Source organism: Zalophus californianus, chromosome 8 (genome assembly GCF_009762305.2).
Source record: "Zalophus californianus isolate mZalCal1 chromosome 8, mZalCal1.pri.v2, whole genome shotgun sequence".
Taxonomy (NCBI): domain Eukaryota; kingdom Metazoa; phylum Chordata; class Mammalia; order Carnivora; family Otariidae; genus Zalophus; species Zalophus californianus.
This window is the reverse complement of record NC_045602.1, coordinates 125,481,754-125,504,687: the sequence shown is the minus strand read 5'-3', so window position 1 is coordinate 125,504,687 and position 22,934 is coordinate 125,481,754. Positions and strand designations below refer to the sequence as shown.

Sequence of the window (22,934 nt, the reverse complement as noted above, 5' to 3'; positions counted from 1 at the left end):
GGGGAGGGGTACCTGGTCCTTTTTTCCTACACTCACGTCTAGATCCCTTGGTATTTTGTCAGCCCCTACAACAGACTGCACAGCTAGCTCACTGTGTTTATTACAAACTGTTTAATTGCTTCTTAACCCGATAACTTTACAAATACAGAACCACGTGCCAGTCTGGGGGTGCTCTGTAGTGAGTCACTACAGACTGGCCCAGGCACAGCTTAATGCCGCTGAGATCCATCCAGGAGCAGTCCCAGTAGTGGCCTCAGTGGGTGACAGGGCCTTGGAAGAGGGCTGCCAAGTGTAGCCAGGGGACTTGGCTTCGGTCAGGTCTGTGGAGGTGCTTCAACAGCACGATGCTCGTTCTCTGTTCGTAGTGTCTCCATGTACTTTCGCATCTTCTCGACCATCCAGGAGGGTAGCACAAAGGATTTCAGCTCCTCCAACTTCAGGTCCAGACATCCTCTGGAACAGACATTGAGGAGGAGAGTTGAAGCAAGGAGGGTGCAGGCCCAGGCTGACCCAAAGGGGCCACTGTGGGGGGGGGGCGCAGGGGACAGCTAGATGACTGGCTTTACCTGTAGTCATCACTGGCTGCGAGGTCCCGGATGTCCTCCTCGATGAGGAGGTAGGCCTGGGGCAGGAGCAAAGGAGAGTGGTCACTGCCTCTGATTCATTTCAACTCAACAATACTATTAAACATGTACTTAATGTAAGGGCTGGAAGGGAGAGGGGCATAATTTACAGTTTAGAAGAGCGAGTAGGGAGAGACTGGAAAATAGCTCCGTGAGACAACCTTTCACTCAAATAGAAAATTTATGGGTTAAGGAGTGGAGATGGGTGACTTACAGCCGCCGCCTCTTTTAAAAAAGGACTCTGGGTGGCTTAAAATGAAATCGCAAGAGAGCTAGCAAAACACACATGGAAACAGGGAATCAGGAGGAGGAAGCTGTAATGTTAACTCTAGGAACTGAGATGATCTGGCTTTGAACTTCGTGGCAGAAGGGCAAACGTGAGAAGCTGCACTGCTGTCTCCTACCAGGGGCCTGCAGCTCGGCTGTGGCACAATGCCATGGTCTGCAGGGGGAGAGAGCCCTCTCGTGCACTTACCACACAGGGGATGTCATTCATCACATGGGCAAGTCTTCTGGGGGAGACAGTTCTTTCTAGTCTTAGGGTCAGGAGTAATCTGTGTGTGTCCCCTGAGTAATCTGTCATCTTATGAGCACTGTGAACTATGTAACCAATGAGATGTCCCTGAGAAGGGCCTAGTGCTGAATTTGCAAAAACCCATGGAAGTGTGCTAGTTTCCCAAGTCAGCTATTAAAAAAAAACACCCCTTTTAAAGCTAGTCTTGTTCATGGCTTAATGTTAGATCCTGTCTTTCCTCTTCCCATCTATTTCTTATTTACGTTATTTTGCATTTTATGTATGTGGTAAGTTCCCTAAAATCTTCTTAAACAGGGTGTACGAATAAGTAGAGTAGTAAAACAGAAGATTGTTTCCTTGCCAGAAAGGAGATGGTATACTGGTTTGCAAGGCCACTGAATTCTAACAGGAGCAGTCCCCGCGGTGGGACTGAGTCCTCAGGTGGGGGACACCGCAGGTGATGGACAAAGCCCTGCTAGTTTCAGAACGCATGCAAGGACGGTTTTCCCAAGGTCGCTGCTTGATGAGCTAAGAACTCTTTAAGCAGAAGTGATTCTGGAAGGGGCTGCTAGGCGTGGCAAACAGGTTTCACTGCATGTGCTAACTCCTACTGACAGGAGGTGCTGCCTGGAGCACTGTGTTGGGGAGATCCTACAGCTGTGTCTGGCGGAAGAGGTGGTGATCCGTGAGAGCCATCTGTCAATGGGCACATGAGGTAAAAGTAGTGTTACATGTGCTGTGCACCTGCCATTCTTATGCACAGCTAATATAGTCTGAATAAGGCTGGTGAAGGAGGGAGCGAGGGAGTGGCGTGTGGGAAGGGAATCCAGGGATTAAGTCTGGTCTTCAGTGTGAAGAAAGGGGCCCTCTCTACCCTAGCAAGTCTCCTTTTCCACATTCATCAGGCTCTGAGAGTCTCAGACATGGAAGGAAGTGCCACCAACAGCCGGACCCTTGGCCCCTGGGCTGGGTGGGTCCCTGGCTGGGCATGTGTGAACAGTGCTTACCATCTTCCCCCCTGTTGCCCGCATGTGATGCTGCTCGGCCAGCCAGTGCTTGTCCTGGGGGTCAGCTGCATACTGGAAGGGATGAAATCACAGATGTTAGCCTAGTGGGAGGAACTTTTCTCATTTGGTTCTAGAGCATCTCTCAGCCCCTGAGCATCTCTCACCAAGACCTCGTCCCAGCCTGGTGAATGCAGAGGGCTTGCCAACCTCTTCACAGCAAGCGGAGCTGAGCCCAGGAGGCCAGGGGATGGGACCCAAATCCCAGAGGTTTAGCACACTTCCTACCCCTTCCTTTCTCAAAGCACAGCACTCTGGCAACTGGTCAGACTGGTGACTATTACTCTAGAGCTCTACTCTTTTTCGAAGAATGACCTGAGGTAGTTTACCACACATATGAACTGTTATGGTGACCATATTTTCCGAAACAAAAATCAGGACAGGTCATGCTCTGGGGGGAGCAGAATAGCACTGCGGTTAAGAACTTGGTTTTGGAATTAGGTTTACATTCTGGTTCTGGGGCGCCTGGGTGGCTCAGTCGTTGAGCGTCTGCCTACGGCTCAGGTCGTGGTCCCAGGGTCCTGGGATCGAGCCCCACATTGGGCTCCCTGCTCCGCGGGAAGCCTGCTTCTCCCTCTCCCACTCCCCCTGCTTGTGTTCCCTCTCTCTCTGTCAAATAAATAAATAAAATCTTAAAAAAAAAAAATCAGGTTCCTGCCTCTTAGTAGATGGTGTCAACCTGGGCAGTAATTTCCTTGAGACTCAGTTTCTTCATCTGTGAAACAAACAGTATCAATACTTAGAAGCTTGTTAAGGATAAATGAGATAGTGCATAAAAAGTGGTAAAGATAGTATCTGACACAAAGTGCTCAATAAAGGTAGATTTTATAAAATAGGTAGGACAGTTGAAATAGAGACAAAGCTGAGAAATCTGTATGGTTACTACCCTTTGTGTGTAAATATTTCACTTCCCAAGTAATATAAATATTAATAAAAAATTTAATAAGAGTATGCATTTTCTATCCCAATTTCAATCCCACTTCCAGGGATGTATCCTGCAGAATCACCCACACATGTACACAAGGGATGTTTGGGATAGCACTGTTCATAATAGCGAAACTGTTGGAAAAACGTAAATATCCACTAATAGGGGGGTAATGAAATAAATTATGGAATAGCCATTTTATGAATTCTACACAGCTGTTAGAAATAAAATGAGGGGGGTGCCTGAGTGGCTCAGTCATTAAGCGTCTGCCTTCGTCCTGGGATCGAGCCCTGTATCGGGGTCCCTGCTCTGCAGGAAGCCTGCTTCTCCCTCTCCCACTCCCCCTGCTGTATTCCCTCTCTCGCTGTGTCTCTCTGTGTCAAATAAATAAGTAAATAAACCTTAAAAAAAAATAAAATGAGGGAGACTTAATTTAATTAATAACATGGACAAATCTTTAAGATATCATCCACAGATTTATAGTGGTCAGCTCACTTTTTCTGTAAAGGGCCAGCTAGTAAATATTTTAGGCTTTGCTGGCCATATACATCTTTGTTGCATATCCTTCATTTTTATTTTTTATTTTTTTTTTAAGATTTTATTTATTTGAGAGAGAGAATGAGATAGAGAGAGAGAGCATGAGAGGGGGGAGGGTCCGAGGGAGAAGCAGACTCCCCGCCGAGCAGGGAGCCCGATGCGGGACTCGATCCCAGGACTCCAGGATCATGACCTGAGCTGAAGGCAGTTGCTTAACCAACTGAGCCACCCAGGCGCCCATTTTTATTTTTTTAATTGTTTTTACAGATTTTATTTTTAAGTAACCTCTACACCCAATGTGGACCTCGAACTTATAACCCCGAGATCAAGAGTCACACACTCCACTGATTGAGCCAGCCAGGCACCCCCATTTTTATTTTTTTAAATCACCCTTTAAAAATATAAAAAATTCGAGTTGGACAAAAACAGTCTCCTGGTTGGATTTGGCCCACAGGCCATACCTGGCCCTGTATTAGAATGTTAGCTCTGTGAAGGCAAGGAGTTTTGTGTGTCCACATTTTGTTTACTGCTATATCTCTAGCACTTTGAGAATGCTCAGCACTCAATAAATGTGTTCAATGAATGAATGAATTTTTGGGTGAAAAAAAATAAAATCAGAGAACAATATGTAGTTATAGATGTATTATTGCTATTAACACGTATAGTCAACAACATAAAATATCACTGAAGGCCATATACACACCCACACCCATGTGTGTGCACAGGGAGGGCCTGGAGGATGCTGCCATGCTGGCGGTGGTGGCCTCGAGGGGAGGAGACTCGGAGTCAAGAATGAAGGGAACTTTGCGTTTTGTTCCCTGTTAGCTTCTGCATATTGAATCTTTTTACAGTAAGAATGGGTTTTATATATTATTTCTATAATAAAAAAAAAGTTAAAAAGGAAAAGAAAAATTTGAATAATGCCTTTAGGAAGACAGAAAAATGGGCAAGAGATACAAGAGGTAGTTTACAGAAGAAATACAAATGGATGCTAAATGAGTGAAAAGATGCCTGTCGTCACAAACAGAGAATTAAAACAACAAAAACATTTTCCTTCCACTTCTTAGACTGGAAAGATTATAGTGCAAGATCGTTCCCACTGGTAATGAGTGTGGGTCGGCAGTTTATTACAAACGGCAGATCAAAGAATTGGGAATGTGTGCTGGTAATATCAAACACTCACGGAGCCCTTGCTATGTGCCAGGCAGTGCGCTGGGAGCTTTACTGCACTCTCCCCTAATTCTACCAATCCTGTAAGGTTGGATTGTATCATTCTGTTTTTGTAGATAACAAAACAGGCTCAGAAATGGGAAGGAAAAATAAAATAAGATAAAAACAGAGAAGAAGGCAAACCATAAGAGACTCTTAACTCTAGGAAACAAACTGAGGGTTGCTGGAGGGGAGGTGGGGGGATGAGGTAACTGGGTGATGGGCATTAAGGAGGGCACTTGATGGAATGAGCACTGGGTGTTACATGCAACTGATGAATCACTAAATCTTACCTCTGAAACTAATAATACACTATACGTTAACTAAACTGAATTAAGAAAGAAAGAGAAAAAGAAATGTGAAGCCACTTGCCCAAGGTCACATGGCTACTAAGTAGCGGAACCAGGACTGAAACCATACTCTTAACCATTGTGCTACTGGAGTTCCAAGGAGGTTCCAGAGCACATACACTTGGGGGATGATGCAAGAAGGGTTTTGGAAGAGGTGGATCCTACAGAAGAGTCAGGCAGAGATATAAGCCAGGGGGTGGGGGGAAGGTCATCAGAGGGAACAGCAGGAGTGAAGACACTGAAAGGAAAATGAAGTAGCAAGTAGGTCACACTGTCTCAGTGCTGAGGATCTCAGGATGTAAGACTTAAAAGGAAGAAGAAGGTCCACCCCGCAAAGAACCTGAACTTGCACAGAATGTAGTAGACAGAGCCATAATTCTGGGACCCCAAGCCTTACGGATGGGTGCAAGAACATGTCTTGAACACACATGTGCTATCTTCTAATATATTTGGATACTTTTGTGACTGAAGAAACACAAATTCATTTAAGAGGGTGACTGATATCATGCCCCTCCATTATTTTCTTAAATAGTAGAGACCTAAGTACCTCTCTTTGAAAAGGGATAGAACTGCTGCCTTGCTCCAACCTCTTTATTTTATAGACAATTGAATAAGGTAATGGGGAAGAGCTCAGGCTTTGCTGAAGACAGACCCAGACTGGAATCCTACTCATCACTTATTGGCTGAGTAACTTTGGGCAAGTCACTTAGCCTTTCTTTACCCCCGTTTTTGTTTTTTTATGTTTTAATTTTTTAAAATTTATTTATTTGACAGAGAGTGAGCGAGAGCAGGAGTACAAGCAGGGGGAGTGGGAGAGGGAGAGGCAGGCTTCCCGTCAAGCAGGGAGCCTGATGGGGGGCTCAATCCCCGGACTCGGATCATGACCTGAGATGAAGGCAGGCGCCTAACGACTGAGCCACCCAGGCGCCCCTATGTTTTAATTTGTAAAACAATGAGAGCTATCTTTGTTTTAAAGGATAGCTCCCTGAGATAAAGTAAGTGCAGCACCTGAAACCCGGTGTGGTCCGCAATAAGCACACTAGGAAAGTAGTTGTTACTGAGGGGCAGAATGTTCAGTAAATTACAAGAGGTAAAGGTTAAGGGCAGAGGGGTAACTAGAACACAGAAGTCCTGAGTCCCAGATGAGTGTTTGTTCCAAGCTTCTCTGTGCCATCCACAGCTCCCACCGCACACACTGCAACGGCCTGCCTGACTCGCAGCACTCACCTACCTTAAAGAGGTGCGGGTGCTTGATGTAGATTCTTCCTCTGGTGCCCCCCATCCCCAGGGCCCTGAAAAGGAATGGAGGGGTGGTAAGGATTCCAGCAGCTGCAGTCCTAGGGGTAGGCCCCCAAGTTGTCCCCTCCCTCAGCGCCAAAGCTCTGGAACTTACTTGTTGGCTCGAGATCCCAGCACAAAGGTGGTAGATTCATTCAGCCGGGCTGGGTCCCACTATGCAAAAGAGAGAGGCTGGTGAGGGTGAGGTTTACCTGGTGGGCAGGACGGAAATACTCTTTTCCTGCCTTCTCCTACCACCATCCTTGTCCACTATTCCAAACAGCTGATTCAAGAAACCAAGTATTGACAATATGCTGGGCTAGACACTGGGGATAAAGAGATGAGTAATTTCTGGGGGACACAGAAATTATAATTATACCAGCATGAGACAGGCAGGGATACAGATGCCAGTTGAGAGGGATGCCATGGGGGACGGCAACAGGAAGGCTCCCTTGCAGAGGTAATTCCCTGATTAATTCTGGAAGGGCAGTGGGGAGGAAGAAAGGACAGTACGGTATAAATGGGAGGAAGTGAGAGCGGGCTTGGCAGGCCGGAGAGACCACGAGCGATTCCGCGTAGCTAAAAGGAGAGAGCACGGATTAGGGAGTGGCAACAGAGGAGGTTGAAGAGACAGACGGGGCTAGAGGCCTGGGCGTGCTGCTTTTAGGAGTTTGCACTTTATCTTGTAGGCCATGCGGAGTCACTGAGGTCTCTAAATAGGGAGACCCAGGCTTGCTTTAAAGACAGCTCACTCGCCCACACATGGCTAATGGATTCGAAATGGCAAGACTATAGGCTGGGAGCAGTTTAGAGGTTGCTGTACTAAAGCATTTTTTTTTTTTTTAAGATTTTATTTATTTGACAGAGAGAGACACAGCGAGAGAGGGAACACAAGCAGGGGAGAGGGAGAAGCAGACTCCCTGCTGAGCAGAGAGCCCGATGCCGGGCTTGATCCTGGGACCCTGGGATCATGACCTGAGCCGGAGGCAGACGCTTAACGACTGAGCCACCCAGGCGCCCCTGTACTAAAGCATTTCTGAGAGAAGATGAGGGTCTGAGCTCAGATGGCAGTAAGGATGACAAGGAGGGAAGAGGAGCTGTGATCTATGTGGGAGGTGGGATCAGCCAGGACTCGAGTGGATCTAGACAGGAAGAGGGAAAGATGACTAAAGCAGACAATGCCAAAGAAGGTCTACGAGGAAAGATTCTGACTGCAATTTTGGATAGGCTGAGTTTGAAATGCTACAGAAATTCCAGGCAGGGAGGTCTAGCAAATGGTAGGAGACGTAAATTCTAAACCAGAAAGAGACGTGAGGGATAAAGGTATGGTGACTTTAGCATACACTGGTCCCTGAAATCCTAAGAGTGAATGATTGAGAGCATTCACAGAAATTTTACAGGCAGGAGTGGGCCAGCGAGACAATTCTGAGGGACGCCCATGTATATGGGTCACTGCTGAGGAAGAGGAACTCATGAGAAAGAGAAAGGATGTCTGGAGAGTTACTGAATAATCAGGGAAATGCAGGATTATTGGCTCGAAGGGAGCAGAGTTTAAGACGGAAGGCAGAGTCACTGGTGTGAGAGCCGAGATGGCCAGTACCACCGGCGGTGGAACCTTTTTACTGGACAGAGCCTCCACCAGGCCAGTGGAGCTTTCACCTACCTTACTGGGCTTCCACTCGTGATTTTATTTGAAGAAAGGATTCTATTGCTAAAAGAGCTTGCAAACAACTGTTCTGGAGGCAACAGAGGCTAATGGTTAAGAGCATAGCCTCTGGTGGCAATGGACCTTGGCTTTGAGACTTGGCATGACCATTTAGCAGCTATGTGACTCTGGGCAGGTCTCTGAGCCTTAATATAAGTTCAAGGTTATTAAGTGTATACGATAACTGCATTTAATATGCTACACCACAGAACAGTAACAGAATCTATCTCATAAGATTGTTATAAAGATTAAACGAGATGACATACAAAAGATTTAGGGCAGGGCCTGTCCTCTACTAAGCACCCCTAGTTCCAATCCCTGTTTAAGATCCTTCTGGGAGGCCAGTGGGGGTGCGGGTGCAGGGTGGGGGTTGGGGAACAGGTGGGGTGGCTCTGGAATGGCATGTGCACATCCCTCAGCCCCTGCCCTCACGGTGGGTCTCCCCGGGATAGCGGTCATTCCCATGCTCACATAATCATACCTTGGGGCCTTCTCGGCGAATTGGTTCACAGGATTTTGGTTTCCATCTGATTGGAAGGAAAGAAGAAAGGTGACTTCGCTGAGGTGAGGCCTAGGACTGGAACAAAGCCTGCTGGTGGTGGTGGGAGTTCCTCACACACTCTCGCTTTGGCCCTGGCGGTCCTTCCTCCTGGTAAGCCATTGGAGGATGTACAAAGGCAAACGCCATTCTAGGACTGGCTCTGAGGTTACCTAGCCACACGGGTGGATCCAGGAAGCTCTCTGAGATGTCGTTTCCTTCTCTGTGAAAAGGAGGGAACAACAGCAGCTGCCCCCGTCCTGTGTTTGTGAGCCGCAGAGCTGCCTCAGGGAGGCAGGTATGGGGTGGGGGGGGTGGGGGGGGGGGGAAGCCATGCTGTGACGGCCTTACTGCTCCATCTCCTAAGCCAGTGGTTTCAGACTGTCCCCGCTGCTCCCAACCAAACCGGTGTGGCTGTCTCGATTAGACTTCCACATAAAGTTTTATTTGAAGAAAAGACTCTGTTGCTTCAAAAACCTTTGTAGTACAACTGTGCTCATTATTAGCTGGTTGACCTTGGATAAAAATTCTGAGTCTGTTTCCTTTTTTTTTTTAAGAAATATTTTATTTACTTATCAGAGAGAGAGAGAGAGAGAGAGAGAGCACAAGCAGGCAGAGGGAGAAGCAGGCTCCCGGCTGAGCAGAGAGCCCAACACGGGGCTCGATCCCAGGACGCTGGGATCATGACCTGAGCCAAAGGCAGATGCTTAACCGACTGAGCCACCCAGGCGCCCCTCTGAGTCTGCCTCCTGATTTACAAAATTAACAATACCTTCACTAGAGGGTGGCTGTAAGGATTAGAAGGTAAAGTATATAAGATATTTAGAGCAGTTACAGCACATTATGAGCATTCAATGTGTACTAACAATAAAAACAGGTCTGGTATTTAATGAAGCTGGGCTAAACAGTTCTGGGGCAAAAGCAGGATAAAATAGTGTCCTCCCTGCGCCTTCTTTCCCCACCCCTCAAACCAGACTAATCCTCCTCCAAGGTGACTTAAACAGCTGGATCTGATTTCGGCAGGTGAGGAGCTCTGGCCTCTCTCCCTCCAGGCCCACCCCCTCCCCGCTCTCCCTGCACTGCTGGCCCCTACTCACACCATGCTGGCAGCTGCCCGATCGTTCGACAGCATGTGTCCAGGAGGCCGTCCCTTCCTCTGCCAGAAAAAACAGCTGTCAGAGGCCTGACCACGTGGGAAGCCCCACCCCATGCCACTGGCAGGTCCAGGGTCACTTGGTGGAGATGGTTTTCCAAAGAGACCAAATGAGGTTTCAGAGTGAACAGGGAGAGTTAACAATCTCCAGGGGGCCTACCTCTCAGGCTAGAAAGGCCCCCCGGTGCATGGAGGAAGCCCTCTACCTTCTTCTGGAGTTATAGGGCCTTTTCCCAGCCAGAAAACATGGAGATGAGTTACCTTTTTGGGAACGGGGCTTCCTCGATGGGCACATTCCTCTTCTGTCTGTCGGCCACGCTGGAGGAAAACGGAAGGGAGGGGTCAGTGGAGAGCCAGTGCCTGGGATCGGCAGGTCTCCAGGGGCTGCAGAAGACAGAGCCCTGGACTATACCATCCAGCCCCTCCCCGGGCCGGGCCTCATTTGGACCTGGTCCTACGAATGGGTAGTATGTGGAAGCTCCCTGGGCCCACAGAGTTCACCTGCCTCCCAGCCTCATTGGTCTCCCCTGGCAACACCCCAGACCCAGTGATTCTGACCTTTATCCCTGGAAGCTCATGAGTCAATCTGGGTATTACTTTTTCTCCATCTGAAAACAGTAATTTAGCCTGAAGGGAAAAGATCAAGTGTTAACAGTCACTATTTTGGTGGGTAACTGCTGGGTTAAAACTCCAAACTGGGTTGAAATATTTTCATGGCCAGTACAAAGGCACTCTGAGATATGCATATACATAGATATCTACTTTTTTTTTTTTAAAAACTTAAGTACAGTTGACCCTTGAACAACATGGGTTTGACTCGCACGGGCCCACTTAACAGTGTTTTTTTTTTTGGATAAAAACAGTACAGTACTACAAATGTATTTTCTCTTCCTTATGATTTTCTTAGTAACGTTTTCTTTTGTCTATTATATTATAAGAATACAATCTAAAAAACATATAACATACAAAATACGTGTTAATCAACTGTTGATATTATTGGTAAGGTTTCTGGTCAACATAAGCCATTAGTTTTTGGAGTCAAAAGTCTATATATGGGGGCGCCTGGCTGGCTCAGTCAGTAGAGCACGTGACTCTTGATCTTGGGGTCATGAGTTCGAGCTCCATATTGGGTGCAGAGATTACTTAAAAAAAGAAAAAGTTTATATGTGTATTTTCCACTGCAGGAAGTTGGCGCCCCTCACCCCTACCTTGTTCAAAGGTCAACTATAATTAATGATCATTGCTGAAAAATTAAAGATGAAACTATGCAAAAAAAAACAAATCTCTGTATCCACAGACTACTGTTAATATTTCAATGTAAATTCTTCATTACTTTTTTCCATGTAAATATATACTATATATTATTTTTCCTAACTAAATGTATTAATATAACACATTCCTCAATAGCCGCTGCTTTTCATTTAATAAATATTGAGCCCCTAGTACAGAAGTGGCTGGGGACACAGTAGTAAATAGCACATGCACAGTCCCTGGTCTTGTGGAGCTTATACTCCGCAGGCAATCTGGATAATAAGCAAATAAACAAACAAGGTAATTTCAGATCATGATAAATGGTGTGGAGAAAAAAAACCCCAGGCAGATGTGACAGAGAATTAGCAGAGGGGAGGGCTGCTTTAAGTAGGCGGTCAGGGGAGGCTGTGCTGAGAAGGCAGCCTTCTGGGCTGGGCTGGGCTAGGGAAAAGGAGCCAGCTATCAGAAGAGCTGAGGAGAAGCATGTCAGCAGCAGGGAGAGCAAGAGCCCCAAAGTGGGAACAGACTTGGCTTGTTTGAAGAAAAAGATGGCCTGGCAAATAATGGGCAGAGGAGAGAGGCGTGAATGAGGAGTGTGGCAAGGTAGGCAGGGCCCTGTAGGTTATGTGAAGAGTTGTGTTCCCATGAGCAGCATTCGATGGGCCTGAGCACTCCCCTCTTCTGGAAACTCTCTCCCACTGGCTCCTATGGCCACACTTCCCTGGTTTTCCTCCTACTTGTCTGGCCACTCTCTCTTAGCCTTCTTTGCTGGCTCATCTTCCTCAATGCGATTCATTCTGTCTTCTTCCATTTGGTATTCTATCTGCTCTCATCATGCTCACAGCTTCAGTTAACATCTATAAACTGATGACACCGTAATTTTTGAAAATTTGAGTACAGTTGACACACAATGTTGGCTCTATGATTTTTTTCTCTTCAGCTGTGGCCTCTCCTTTGAGCTCCAGATTTATACAACAGTCTGCCTTGTGTCTATATGTAGAGGTCCCAGTTGCTAAGTCCAATACTAGACTCATAAACCTCCTCCAAACATTGCAATGAAGAGTGCACAAGTCTCTGCGTGGAATTATGCGCACGTTCTGTGGTACTGTAATTCATACCTGTCTGCCTAACCAGGCTGTAGGTTTTAGGAGAGCAGGAACCCTGCCTGTTCGTTTGCCATTTGTTCACTTCCTCCTTCATTCACGCCTGCAACATTCAGCACACACTCAGTGTCTACATATTAAGAGTCATATTCTAGGGCTGGGCATACTGCAGTGAACAAGGTCAGGCCTCAACTCTTGTAAAGCTTAAGCTTTTAGCAGAGGTGGGGGTGGAAAGGGAGACAGAAAATAAAGTCATGAACTATTAATAATTCCAGATTGAAATAAATGGTAGAAATCAACAAGTAAGGTGATGGAGATTAACTGGAGGTGTGGGAAGGAGTGAGATGGGAGGCTACTTTATTTTTTTATTTTTATTTTAAAAGATTTTATTTATTTATTTGACAGAGAGAGACACAGTGAGAGAGGGAACACAAGCAGGGGGAGTGGGAGAGGGAGAAGCAGGCTTCCCACCAAGCAGGGAGTCCGATGCGGGGCTTGATCCCAGGACCCTGAGATCATGACCTCAGCCGAAGGCAGACACTTAACGACTGAGCCACCCAGGCGCCCCTGGGCTACTTTATTTTTAAAAAGATTTCATTTATTTGTCAGAGAAAGAGAGAGAAAAAGAGAGAGGGAGCACATAAGCAGGGGGAAGAGCAGGCTCTGTGCCGAGCAGGGAGCCTGATGTAGGGCTCAATCCCAGGACCCCGGGATCATGACCTGGGCCAAAGGCAGACACTTAACCAACTGAGCCACCCAGGTGTCCCTACTTTATTTTAAAAAGGATTTTATTTATTTATTTGAGAGAGCGAGAGACAGCAAGAGCACGTGGTGGGGAGGGAAGGGGCAAAGGGAGAGGGAGAAGCAGACTCCCCGCTGAGCAGGCTCCATCTCAGGACTCTGAGATCATGACCTGAGCCAAAGGCAGATGCTTAACCGACGAGCCACCCAGGTTTCCCTAGGAGGACTACTTTAGATGGAGTGGCCAGGGAAGGCCTCTCTGATGAGGCAATATTTGAGCTAAATCTGAAGAAAAGGAGGCAGCTATATCAAGAGTTAAGGATAGAGCATGCTGGGCAGTGAGAACAGCAAGTGCAAAGACGCTGAGCTTGGCATACTGGAGAAGCAGAAAGGATTCCATACAGCTAGAAGATAGCCAATAAGGGGAGGGGGGTGGGATGAGACGAAGTTAAAGAAACAGGCAGGAGCCAGTCCCTGGCTTTTAAAGAGGAGAGCGACACAATCTGGTTCATCTTTAAAAAGATGGGTCTGGCTGCTGTGAGAATGGATCGAAAGAAGGCAAGAGTGAAGCAGCTCAGGGCTGAGATACACATCTGGGAATCAACAGCAGTTAAATTGTTTTCAAAGCCACAGGACTGGAGGCAATCAGTTAGAATAAGAGCGAACCACAGAAGAGAAGGCAAGCTGGTCCAGGAGGCTGAAGAGGAGTGGACGCAAAGTCAAATCACTGGAACCGAGAAAGGAGTGTTCCAAGAAACATGAAATGACCCTGTGATAAATGCCACCAAGAAGCTGGGTAAACTGAGGACAGTTAGGGTCCACAGGATTTGATAACATGGAGGTTGCTGAGGACCCTGATATAAGAGAGGTTTCAGGGAAGTGGTGGGGACTGAATAAAGTGAGCAAAAGAATGAACAGAAGGTTACAAAGTGGAGCCAGCGACAGCCCCCTGTCCCAAAGTCGCGCTGTAAAAGAGAACAGAGAAATAGCATGGCTGCCGAAGGGGACCATGGGTTCCAGGGTGGTCTGTTTCTGCTCCTCATTGCATTTCCAGTGCCCCAGTGAATGAACGCACATGTGTAAAAACATACATAGGTAAACGACGAAAATGCATCAAAATGTTAATAGAAGTTATTGCTGGTAGTGAGACTATGAGAAATTTTAATTTTCTTCCTTATAATTTATAGTCTAATTTTATTACAAACCCACAGTAGCTAACATTTACTGAGTCCTTGTTACTGATCTAAAAGCCTTAAGAGTATTAGCACATTTAATCCTCACAACAATCCTATGATGCAGCACCTCTACACCCATTTCGCAGATGAGAAAACTGAGATTTAGTACGGTGAGGTAACTCACCTCGAGTCACAAAGCTAGTCAGTGGTAAAGCCAGGATTCATATCTGGACAGTGCAAATCAAGAGAAAGCCTGCATTCTTAACTACCATGCCAAATTTTTCTTAATGGATATGTATTACTCACATGAATAAAATGAACAAACAAAAACAATTACCATGCAAACAAAATCAAGCAAACAAAAAATGCAAGGCAACGGGCTATAGATAAGATCAGCTATTTCTCCCCCAAAAAACACCAGAAAGGGGTAGCTAAGGAGATTACGAAGCACGACTAAGATGGTCAATGTGGTGTCAGAAGTGCAAACAAACCAAGTCTTAACCCAAACAAACTAAAAACCCTTCTCGAATTGTCTCACATCCAATGTGAAGAATCTTTTCATGCAACAAGAAGTCCTGTGTGCAGTTCAGACGAGGGGACCCCAAAGAACTTCAAGTACGCTGGGCTACCGGAAAGCCAGGCTCTGCTGTGAGGCAGCTGTGTACTATAATCATGAATAGAACTCCCATGTATTTAATATCTAGAATGTTCTGTGTTGTATGCACCCACACGGTACAGGTAGTGTGCATATATTTTCTCATTTAATTCTCATAGCAAACCACTGGTGGTGGATTCTTACTCCCAATTTTAGGGAGAAGGAAACTGAGGAACAGAAAGGTCAAAAGACTTGTTTGAAGTTTCTTGATTCATGTGGTTTCCAGCTGAACTTTGGGCTTTTCTACCTTCCTGTGCTCGATTCCTGTGCTCTGACCATACACCATCTGTTCCATATTCCAGTTTCCCAGTCACACTGATACCGGCAAAGGGACTCCACGAGGTGGATGTGGGGACTCAGGAGACTGGAAAGGTGTACCCATCCATGGAGTACAGATCATGCCCCGTTCGCTTTCATCTCATCTTTCCCGGGGACTCCTGAAGAGTTTCATGCACTGCCCTTCTAATCTCCAGAGCAGATTCCCAAACCAATCTCCTTATAGCAGCCAGAGTGATCTCTCAAAATGCAAATCTCAGTAGGCAACTCTTCTGCTTAAAACTCCACACCTGTAATTTGGCTTGATTTGGCCCCTGCTTACCTTTCCCACCTCACCACGTATCATTCTCTCCGCCCTCTGAAAACCAGCAACACTGGCTTCTTTCTGTCCCTTGGATGCACTCTGCTCCCTTTTGCCCCCGGGCTCTCTACCTTCTTGTATACTCTTTTCATTGCCTCCTATGCTCATAGCACTTAGAACAGTTCGTAATTCCAGATCTATTGAATGATTACTGGAGTAATGTCAGGGACCTGGGGGTAAGGACTGTGTCCATTTTGCACAGTGCAGCTGGGGCCTGGCACAGAAATGGCGCACAATATATATTAGCTGGAGAGGTAAATAAACTCAAGAAAGCATTCTGGGATGCAACTGAGACTGAAGGTTTACCAATTTAATCTTGATTCAGTTCAAACTTATAAGAACATTAGCAAACTGCCATGTTTTATTATCAGCAGATGTTACAACTGATTATAACATACTCCAGTCGCAGAGTGAAGTGATGAATTGGCCTCTTAGAGGAGTTTGGTTGGCTTAAATTAAGACCATGGGAAGCAGATCAGCTTTCACTGCACTAATGGATGGAGTTCTGCCCTCTCCAAAGCTGAGGCTCAGGCCCTGGTCTTGCTCTTTTCTGAGGCTGTGCCTGAGCAGCTGGCCAGCCCACCTCCCAGAAGACATTACTCTCTCATCTCCTGAGAATCACCCTCCTAGAACTAAGTTCAAACCAGCCTCTGTGGCTCTGAATGTGAAGAAATTTCCATCTCTGACAGCTAGTGGTTTTCCCAGTTAAGCACAGAATCTGGGTGATGCTGACAATTCCTATTAATAAGAACAGCTGACACACACAAACAGGTTCACTTCTATTTTGGGAACACAGGCATTTTTAGACTTGATGTCATTTCTGCTGAGCACACCCCTTGAAGCAGGAAGGCAGAGAGGGTGATAGGCCCGACAGTACCAAAAGGGGCTGTGACTTGAAGAGTGAAGTCACCACTTGCAGAGGTGAGAGAGTCCTCAGCTGTTCTAACTCTTGCTTGTTCTGAGCCACAGTTTCTTCATCTGGAAACTAGGGATTAAAATATGCCTTCTGGGGCGCCTGGGTGGCTCAGTTGGTTGAGCGACTGCCTTCGGCTCAGGTCATGATCCTGGAGTCCTGGGATCGAGTCCCACATCGGGCTCCCTGCTCGGCAGGGAGTCTGCTTCTCCCTCTGACCCTCTTCCCTCTCATGCTCTCTATCTCTCATTCTCTCTCTCAAATAAATAAATCAAATCTTTAAAAAAAAAAAAAATATGCCTTCTGGGTGTCAATGAGCTAATGCATGTGAAAGCATCGATCCCAGTATAGGGTAGAGAGAAGCCACTTCCCTTCTGTCAGCAACAGTTCTGGGCCCTCTCTGGAGGCTAGTGGCTTGTCAGGCATCACCCCAAGTACCACGAATGAAGTGATCACACTTCTTAGTAGAGCTCTGAGGACTAAGCCTGGGCCTACGGCTGTGCGTCTCTTGTCTGCTTGGGTCTCACCTGCTCCAGGCAGCTCCGACAGGCCTCCTGGATCAGCTGCTCCGCGTCCACCTCTTCCCCGACATTGTCTCTGACATTCAGTGCTGCCTTCTGGAAGAACTAGGGAGAAGTACAGCACAGGACAAGGTCAGAAGACCGGCTAATTTGCAACAACTTGAAGGAAACTGGATATAAAAGAGAAGCTTTTATCTTCCTCTCATACAGAAGGGAAAAGTGATTATGAATGTGGCTTTCAGATCAGACAGATCTAGAGTCAGATCCCAGCTGTACTTCCCCACTCTATCCTGTCTTAAGGAGGAAAACAATCATGGAGGTGCCCAGAGGATGGCCATTACAGCATCAAGGTGTAAATAGTACAGAATCGAAGAATAACCTAAATGTCAACTATAGCTTAAATAAATCATGGCATATCCATACCAGGAAATAATATGCAAATATTAAAAGTAAGGATGGTATAGGAGAGTATGTTTTTGACATGAAAAGGCATTTATGATATGTTGCTAAGTGAAGGAAGCAAGGTATCAAACAGTTTGGTATAGAATGAGCCTATTTATTTATTATTATTATTTTTTTAGATTTTATTTATTTATTTGAGAAAGAGCGAGAGAGACAGAGAGCATGTGAGAGAGGGAGGGTCAGAGGGAGAAGCAGGGAGCCCGATGTGGGACTTAATCCCGGGCCTCTGGGATCATGTCCTGAGCCAAAGGCAGACGCTTAACCGACTGAGCCATCCAGGCGCCCGAGCCTATTTATTTAAAACAGCAAAAAGCAAACAGAGAAAGACAAAAGAACTACAGGGATATATATTAAATTAATAGTGGTGGGGCGCCTGGATGGCTCAGTTGTTGGGTGTCTGCCTTCAGCTCGGGTCATGATCCCAGGGTCCTGGGATCGAGCCCCGCATCGGGCTCCCTGCTCAGCGGGAAGCCTGCTTCTCCCTCTCTCACTCCCCCCCTGCTTGTGTTCTCTCTCTCTAATAAATAAAATAAAATCTTTAAAAAAAACCAAACAAACAAAAAACAGTGGTGACATTATGGATGATTTCTTTCTTTTTCTGCTTATTTATAGTCTCTCAATTTTTATAATATACCTATATTACTTCTGTAGAAGGAAAAAAGAATGCCAGTGCCCTCAGTGAACAGCCCAGGGCAGACCAGAAAAGATCCTGAGAGTAGAAGGTCCTCACTGAATTCTGACCTTGCTCAATCCGAAAGAAATGTGTGGGATGGGTGGCATGAGACCTGGCCAGGGCCCCAGGACACCAGCAGTCCCAATCAGCTGGGGAAAGGGAAGGCAGAAGGTTCCTCCACTGTGGAAGAGGGACAGTTAGAGCCTGAAAACACTGAAGGACAGGTGATGCTCCCAAATGGAGGCACTAGGAACACATTTATAGTAAGAGTCCAAGTTGTGTCTCCAGAAGACAGTGTCACACAGAAAAATTCTGGTACCTATATACTGCGGGAGACAACTATGGGGACGTACTTCGTTTCCTTTCTCTTCTTTCCTTTCCTTTTCTTTCTTCTTTTTTTTTTTTTTAATTTTAAGTAGGCTCCACGTTCCTCAACCTGGGGCTTAAACTCATGACCCTGAGATTAAGAGTTGCATGCTTGGGGAGCCTGGGTGGCTTAGCTGGTTGTGTCCGACACTTGACTTCAGCTCAGGTCATGATCTCAGGGTCGTGAGATGGAGTCCCACATCAGGCTCCCCACTCAGTGGGGAGCCTGCTTCTCCCTCTCCCTCTGCCCCGGCCCCCACTCACATTTTCTCTCTCTCAAATAGATAAATAAAATCTAAAACAAAACAAAACAAAACAAAACAAAAAACAGTTGTATGCTGTACTGACTGAGCCAGTCAGGCACTCCCCAAGGGGATGTACTTTCATTTTATATTTGGGAAGTCCAAATGCCTGATATTGTTAACGTTCAACCAAGGAGAAAAGCGAGGAGGTGTGGATTAGAAACCTCACGAGGTGAAGAGGAAAATTCTTCAGGCCAAATTAAATGAATAGTCAGATGAATCACTTTAAAACAAAATCCCTGGGGTGCCTGAGTGGCTCAGTTGGTTAAGCATCTGCCTTCGGCTCAAGTCATGATCGCAGGTTCCTGGGATCGAGTGCTGCGTCAGGCTCCCTGCTCAGCAAGGAGTCTGCTTCTCCCTCCCCCTGTGCCCCTCCTCCGTCTCATGCTCTCTCTCTCTCTCAAATAAATCAATAAAATCTTAAAAAAAAACCCCAAAAAACCAAAAACAAAAACCCTAAGAACTGGAGATTAATACTGGCGTTCAATGTTGATTACTGGCTAAGTGAAAGCTAGCTAAAACAATCTGGATTCTTTACAGCCAGCCTGTGAGGGGGGCAGTGTGATGAATATACAGGGGTGACTGTAAGTGGACTCTGGACCTAAGAATGAAATCTGGTCCTGCGTAAGGGATTCGCAAATGCTGCTGGGATAAATACAAAATTGTACGAGCTTCTGGAGAGAAATTTTCTTGAGGAAAAAATGTTTTCCTTTCCATTTTTTTTTTTTTAAAGACTTCATTCACTTATTTGAGAGGGAGTGAGTGAGCGCGCGTGCACATACGAGCAGAGGGAAGGGGCAGAGGGAGAAGCAGACTCCCCACTGAGCACGGAACCTGACATAGGGCTCGATCCCTAAACCCCGAGATCATGACCTGAGCTGAAATCAGACACCTAATCGACTGAACCACTCAAGAGCTCACCGAGGGATTTTATTTTTATTTTTTTAAATTTATTTTATTATTTTTTAAAGATTTTTATTCATTGAGAGAGAGAATATGGTAGAGAGAGAGCATGAGAGGGAAGGTCAGAGGGAGAAGCAGACTCCCTGCTGAGCAGGGAGCCCGATGCGGGATTCGATCCTGGGACTCCAGGATCATGACCTGAGCCGAAGGCAGTTGCTTAACCAACTGAGCCACCCAGGCACCCCTCACTGAGGGATTTTAAATAGGGGATGGACACCCTTAGGTTTACACCTTAGAGGTCACTGGCATCTGTAGGGAGAGTGGGATGAAAGAGGGGAAGAAGAGCGGCAGTCGGGGATTACAGGAGGAGCCTGGGTAAGAGAAAATGTGAAGGCCTGAACCAAGGAGGAGGCGAGGAAGAAGGGCATGACAGATTGTGAAGTGGAATGTACGGGACTCTGACTGGATGGGAAGATGAAAGAAAGGCAGAGTCCTTGGCTTCTGGTTTCTAAGTGAATGGTAGTCGCATTCAAATTCACGTGTCCCAAACTGAGCTCCTGATTCCCCCTGCTCATTCCTGTCTTCCTCATAGCAAGTCAGTGGCTTGTTTTTATAGTTGCCCAGGGCAGGTAACTGCTGAGTTTACTTCTCTTGTTCTTTTACCCTGCACATCTGAATCATCAGCAAAGCTCGCTGTTACCTTTAAAATACACATGGAATCTCACTCTTTCCCAATACCTTTACTGCTAACACTCAAGCCACTATCATCTCAAGCCTCCTAACTAGTCCTCCTGCAGATGATTCTCTTCACATCAGTCAGAGCGACCCTTTAAAAATGTTCAGATTAAGTGCTCTGCTCAAAACTCTCCAAGAGCCTCTATTTTACTCAGAGTAAACCCCAACATCCTTAAAGGCTGGCCTCAAAAGGTTCTGCATGAATTGGGCCCCTATTTCCTCTCTGATTACCTCTCCTATTACCCTCCCCCTGCCCCAGTCTGCTCCAGCCACACTGGAGACTTTGTTGCTTTCAATGTGCCAAGCACACTCCTGCCTCAGGGCGTCTGCCCTTGTTCCCTCTGCCTGGACTTTCCCCTGATGTGTCCGCATAGCTTGTTTTTCCCTCCCTTTATTCCGGTCTCTGCTCACATGTGGCTTTCCTGGACGCTATCTATGAAACACCACTACTGTTCCCCACTGGTCACTCTCTCCCCCTTCTCTCCGGCGTTCCCTAATGTAGTACGTATCTGTTTAAAGAGGGCAGGGACACTGTTCACTTCATTCGCTATTACGTCCTCAGTGCCTTGAACAGTGCTATTATGGTGGGAGCTCAGTAAATACTTCTTGAATGAATAAACACAAGAGGAAGAGGTTTAGGAAGAAAAAGTTCAGTTCTGAATATGCTGTTTGAAGCATCTACGGGACAATCAGGTAGAGCCATGTAGAAGTTTACTTAGAAGCCTAGAAAGGAATTTTAAATAATAATAATAATGTTGATACTGTTAAACAAGTAATAAAAACACTTATTTGAAGCATGGTGCTGAGCACATTATGCTTAAATTATTTTGTCCTCATAGTAGCTTGGCAGAAGAGGTATTTAAATGACCCCCAAAGAGAGTGGGTAAAAGTTCTCAGGAGTTCATAACTGGAAGACTTTACACCTCTGTGCGTACTAGAGAGAGCCAGGGGGATTGTGATGTAGGAAAGGCCCACCCATGGGTCTCCGTCGCTCTCACCTTCATGTACTTGTTGAAGACAGTTTGGATCTCCTCATTGATGCTAGGCTGCAGGACAGCTCGGAGGAGGTCCATGGAGATGGCGGGATCTGTGAAACTGCATTCAGGAGAGAGACACAGTCAGGGGTCATGACCCAAACATATCTTTCCTAGTCTGCCCAGCCAATTATTGACACAGGCTCCTTTAATGACAGTATTAGATAGCTTCACCTGAAAACAAGCTACATGCCCAGGTTCTGTGCAAACTACACAGATGTATGTCTTTATTCCATTTTCATAATAACCCTATGAAATGAGTATTCCTTTTTAAAGTGTTTAATGAAATACAAAGTCTATACACTTTAACAAATAGTTTTAGTGAACATCCACTTAATCACGACCCAGGTCAAGAAATATAATCAGCATCCCGTAGGTCCATCTTGTGCTCTCTCCCTTCACTGAGAAATATACTACTATTAGCCCCACTTTTTTCTGAACCTCCATGCTATTCTGCCTCTTTAGAGCCCTCAACCACAAAACCCAGTGAACGTTAGGGATCTCAGGCACTGCTGAGTCCATGATACCTCCTCATTTTGTACGTGAGTCCAGAGGGGGCAATGATTCAACCCAAGGTCACACACAGAATTACAGAAGCTGACTCTCTTTCCTAGTCCAGTGTTCTTTCTAATGGCTGATGATCTCTTTTCAGCTCTGTGCAGTGGGGACCCCAAAGGTGCCACCCAAGCCAATGCCTGGGAGGCAAATACCCAGGACCAGCCTTACCTTGTTGTCATCTGTGAGCGGCGGCCCCTTCGCTGCACCTGCCGGTGCTTTATCATTATGTTCCAGGGGTTCTGTGGGGACCAAGGGAACATATGTCACTGAGGCCCCTGACACTGGGGTAGAGGTGGAGGGTATGAAGTTAAACGGAGACACCCCTGTTTCTCGGGTACTTTTAGCACCTCTCCCACCCTGGGATAGGCGGGAGGGCAGCGGTTGCAAGGCCCTGCCGGGGTGGAGGAACTGAGGTAAAGTTTCCTGCCTCGAAAGTCCCAACCCCCACCTTTTCTGGGACGGCAGGAGGAAGGGAACCAGTGTTTACGGAGGGACTACTCTGGGGCAGGTGGTGTGCTGGGCGCTTTCTTCGCATTTACACCCCATCCCCATAACAACTTTATGAGGCGGCACTAATCATCTCCATTTTACAGAAGAGGAAACTGGAGCTCAGGGGTTGACAGGACTGGCTCACGTCACCTAGCTAGGAGGGCGGCACCAGAATTTGAATCCAGGTCGTCGGACTGCGAAAACGCCAACCCCCTGGGCAGCACCAGCCGCCGCGTTCTCTCGCCCGCGGGCCAGGGTCCCGGGAGCCCGAGGCCCAGCCGGCCCGAGCCCAGGCCCAGCCCCGGCCTCCCCGGGGGCGTCCTCACCGTGAGAACCAGCTGCCCCGCTGCGCCCGCGTCGCCCAGCTCGGGGCCGCCCCGCTCTGCCCCGCCGGGTCCCCGCGGCTGCTCGGCGTCGCCAGTGGCGCCCATGGCTCCCCCGGCCCCACAACTTCAGCCCGACTCTGCCACCGGCCGGAAAGTAGCCCCGTGACGTCATTGGAGCGCGCCGCGCGCCGACC

General features: G+C 46.9%; 1 protein-coding gene across 1 annotated transcript; it reads right to left on the bottom strand.

Moving 5' to 3' along the window:
- Positions 1 to 244: 244 nt before the first annotated feature.
- Positions 245 to 22,912, bottom strand: DNTTIP1 (deoxynucleotidyltransferase terminal interacting protein 1). Its single transcript, XM_027620639.2, has 13 exons — positions 22,741 to 22,912; positions 22,094 to 22,164; positions 21,332 to 21,428; positions 16,899 to 16,997; positions 10,455 to 10,523; positions 10,158 to 10,214; positions 9,841 to 9,899; positions 8,687 to 8,732; positions 6,616 to 6,674; positions 6,454 to 6,514; positions 2,145 to 2,216; positions 567 to 622; positions 245 to 453 (listed from the first exon to the last, which is right to left on the bottom strand). Exons 1-13 carry the CDS (start codon positions 22,843 to 22,845, stop codon positions 315 to 317), a joined length of 990 nt encoding a protein of 329 aa, XP_027476440.1. The 5' UTR covers positions 22,846 to 22,912; the 3' UTR covers positions 245 to 314.
- Between the last annotated feature and the right edge of the window lie 22 nt (positions 22,913 to 22,934).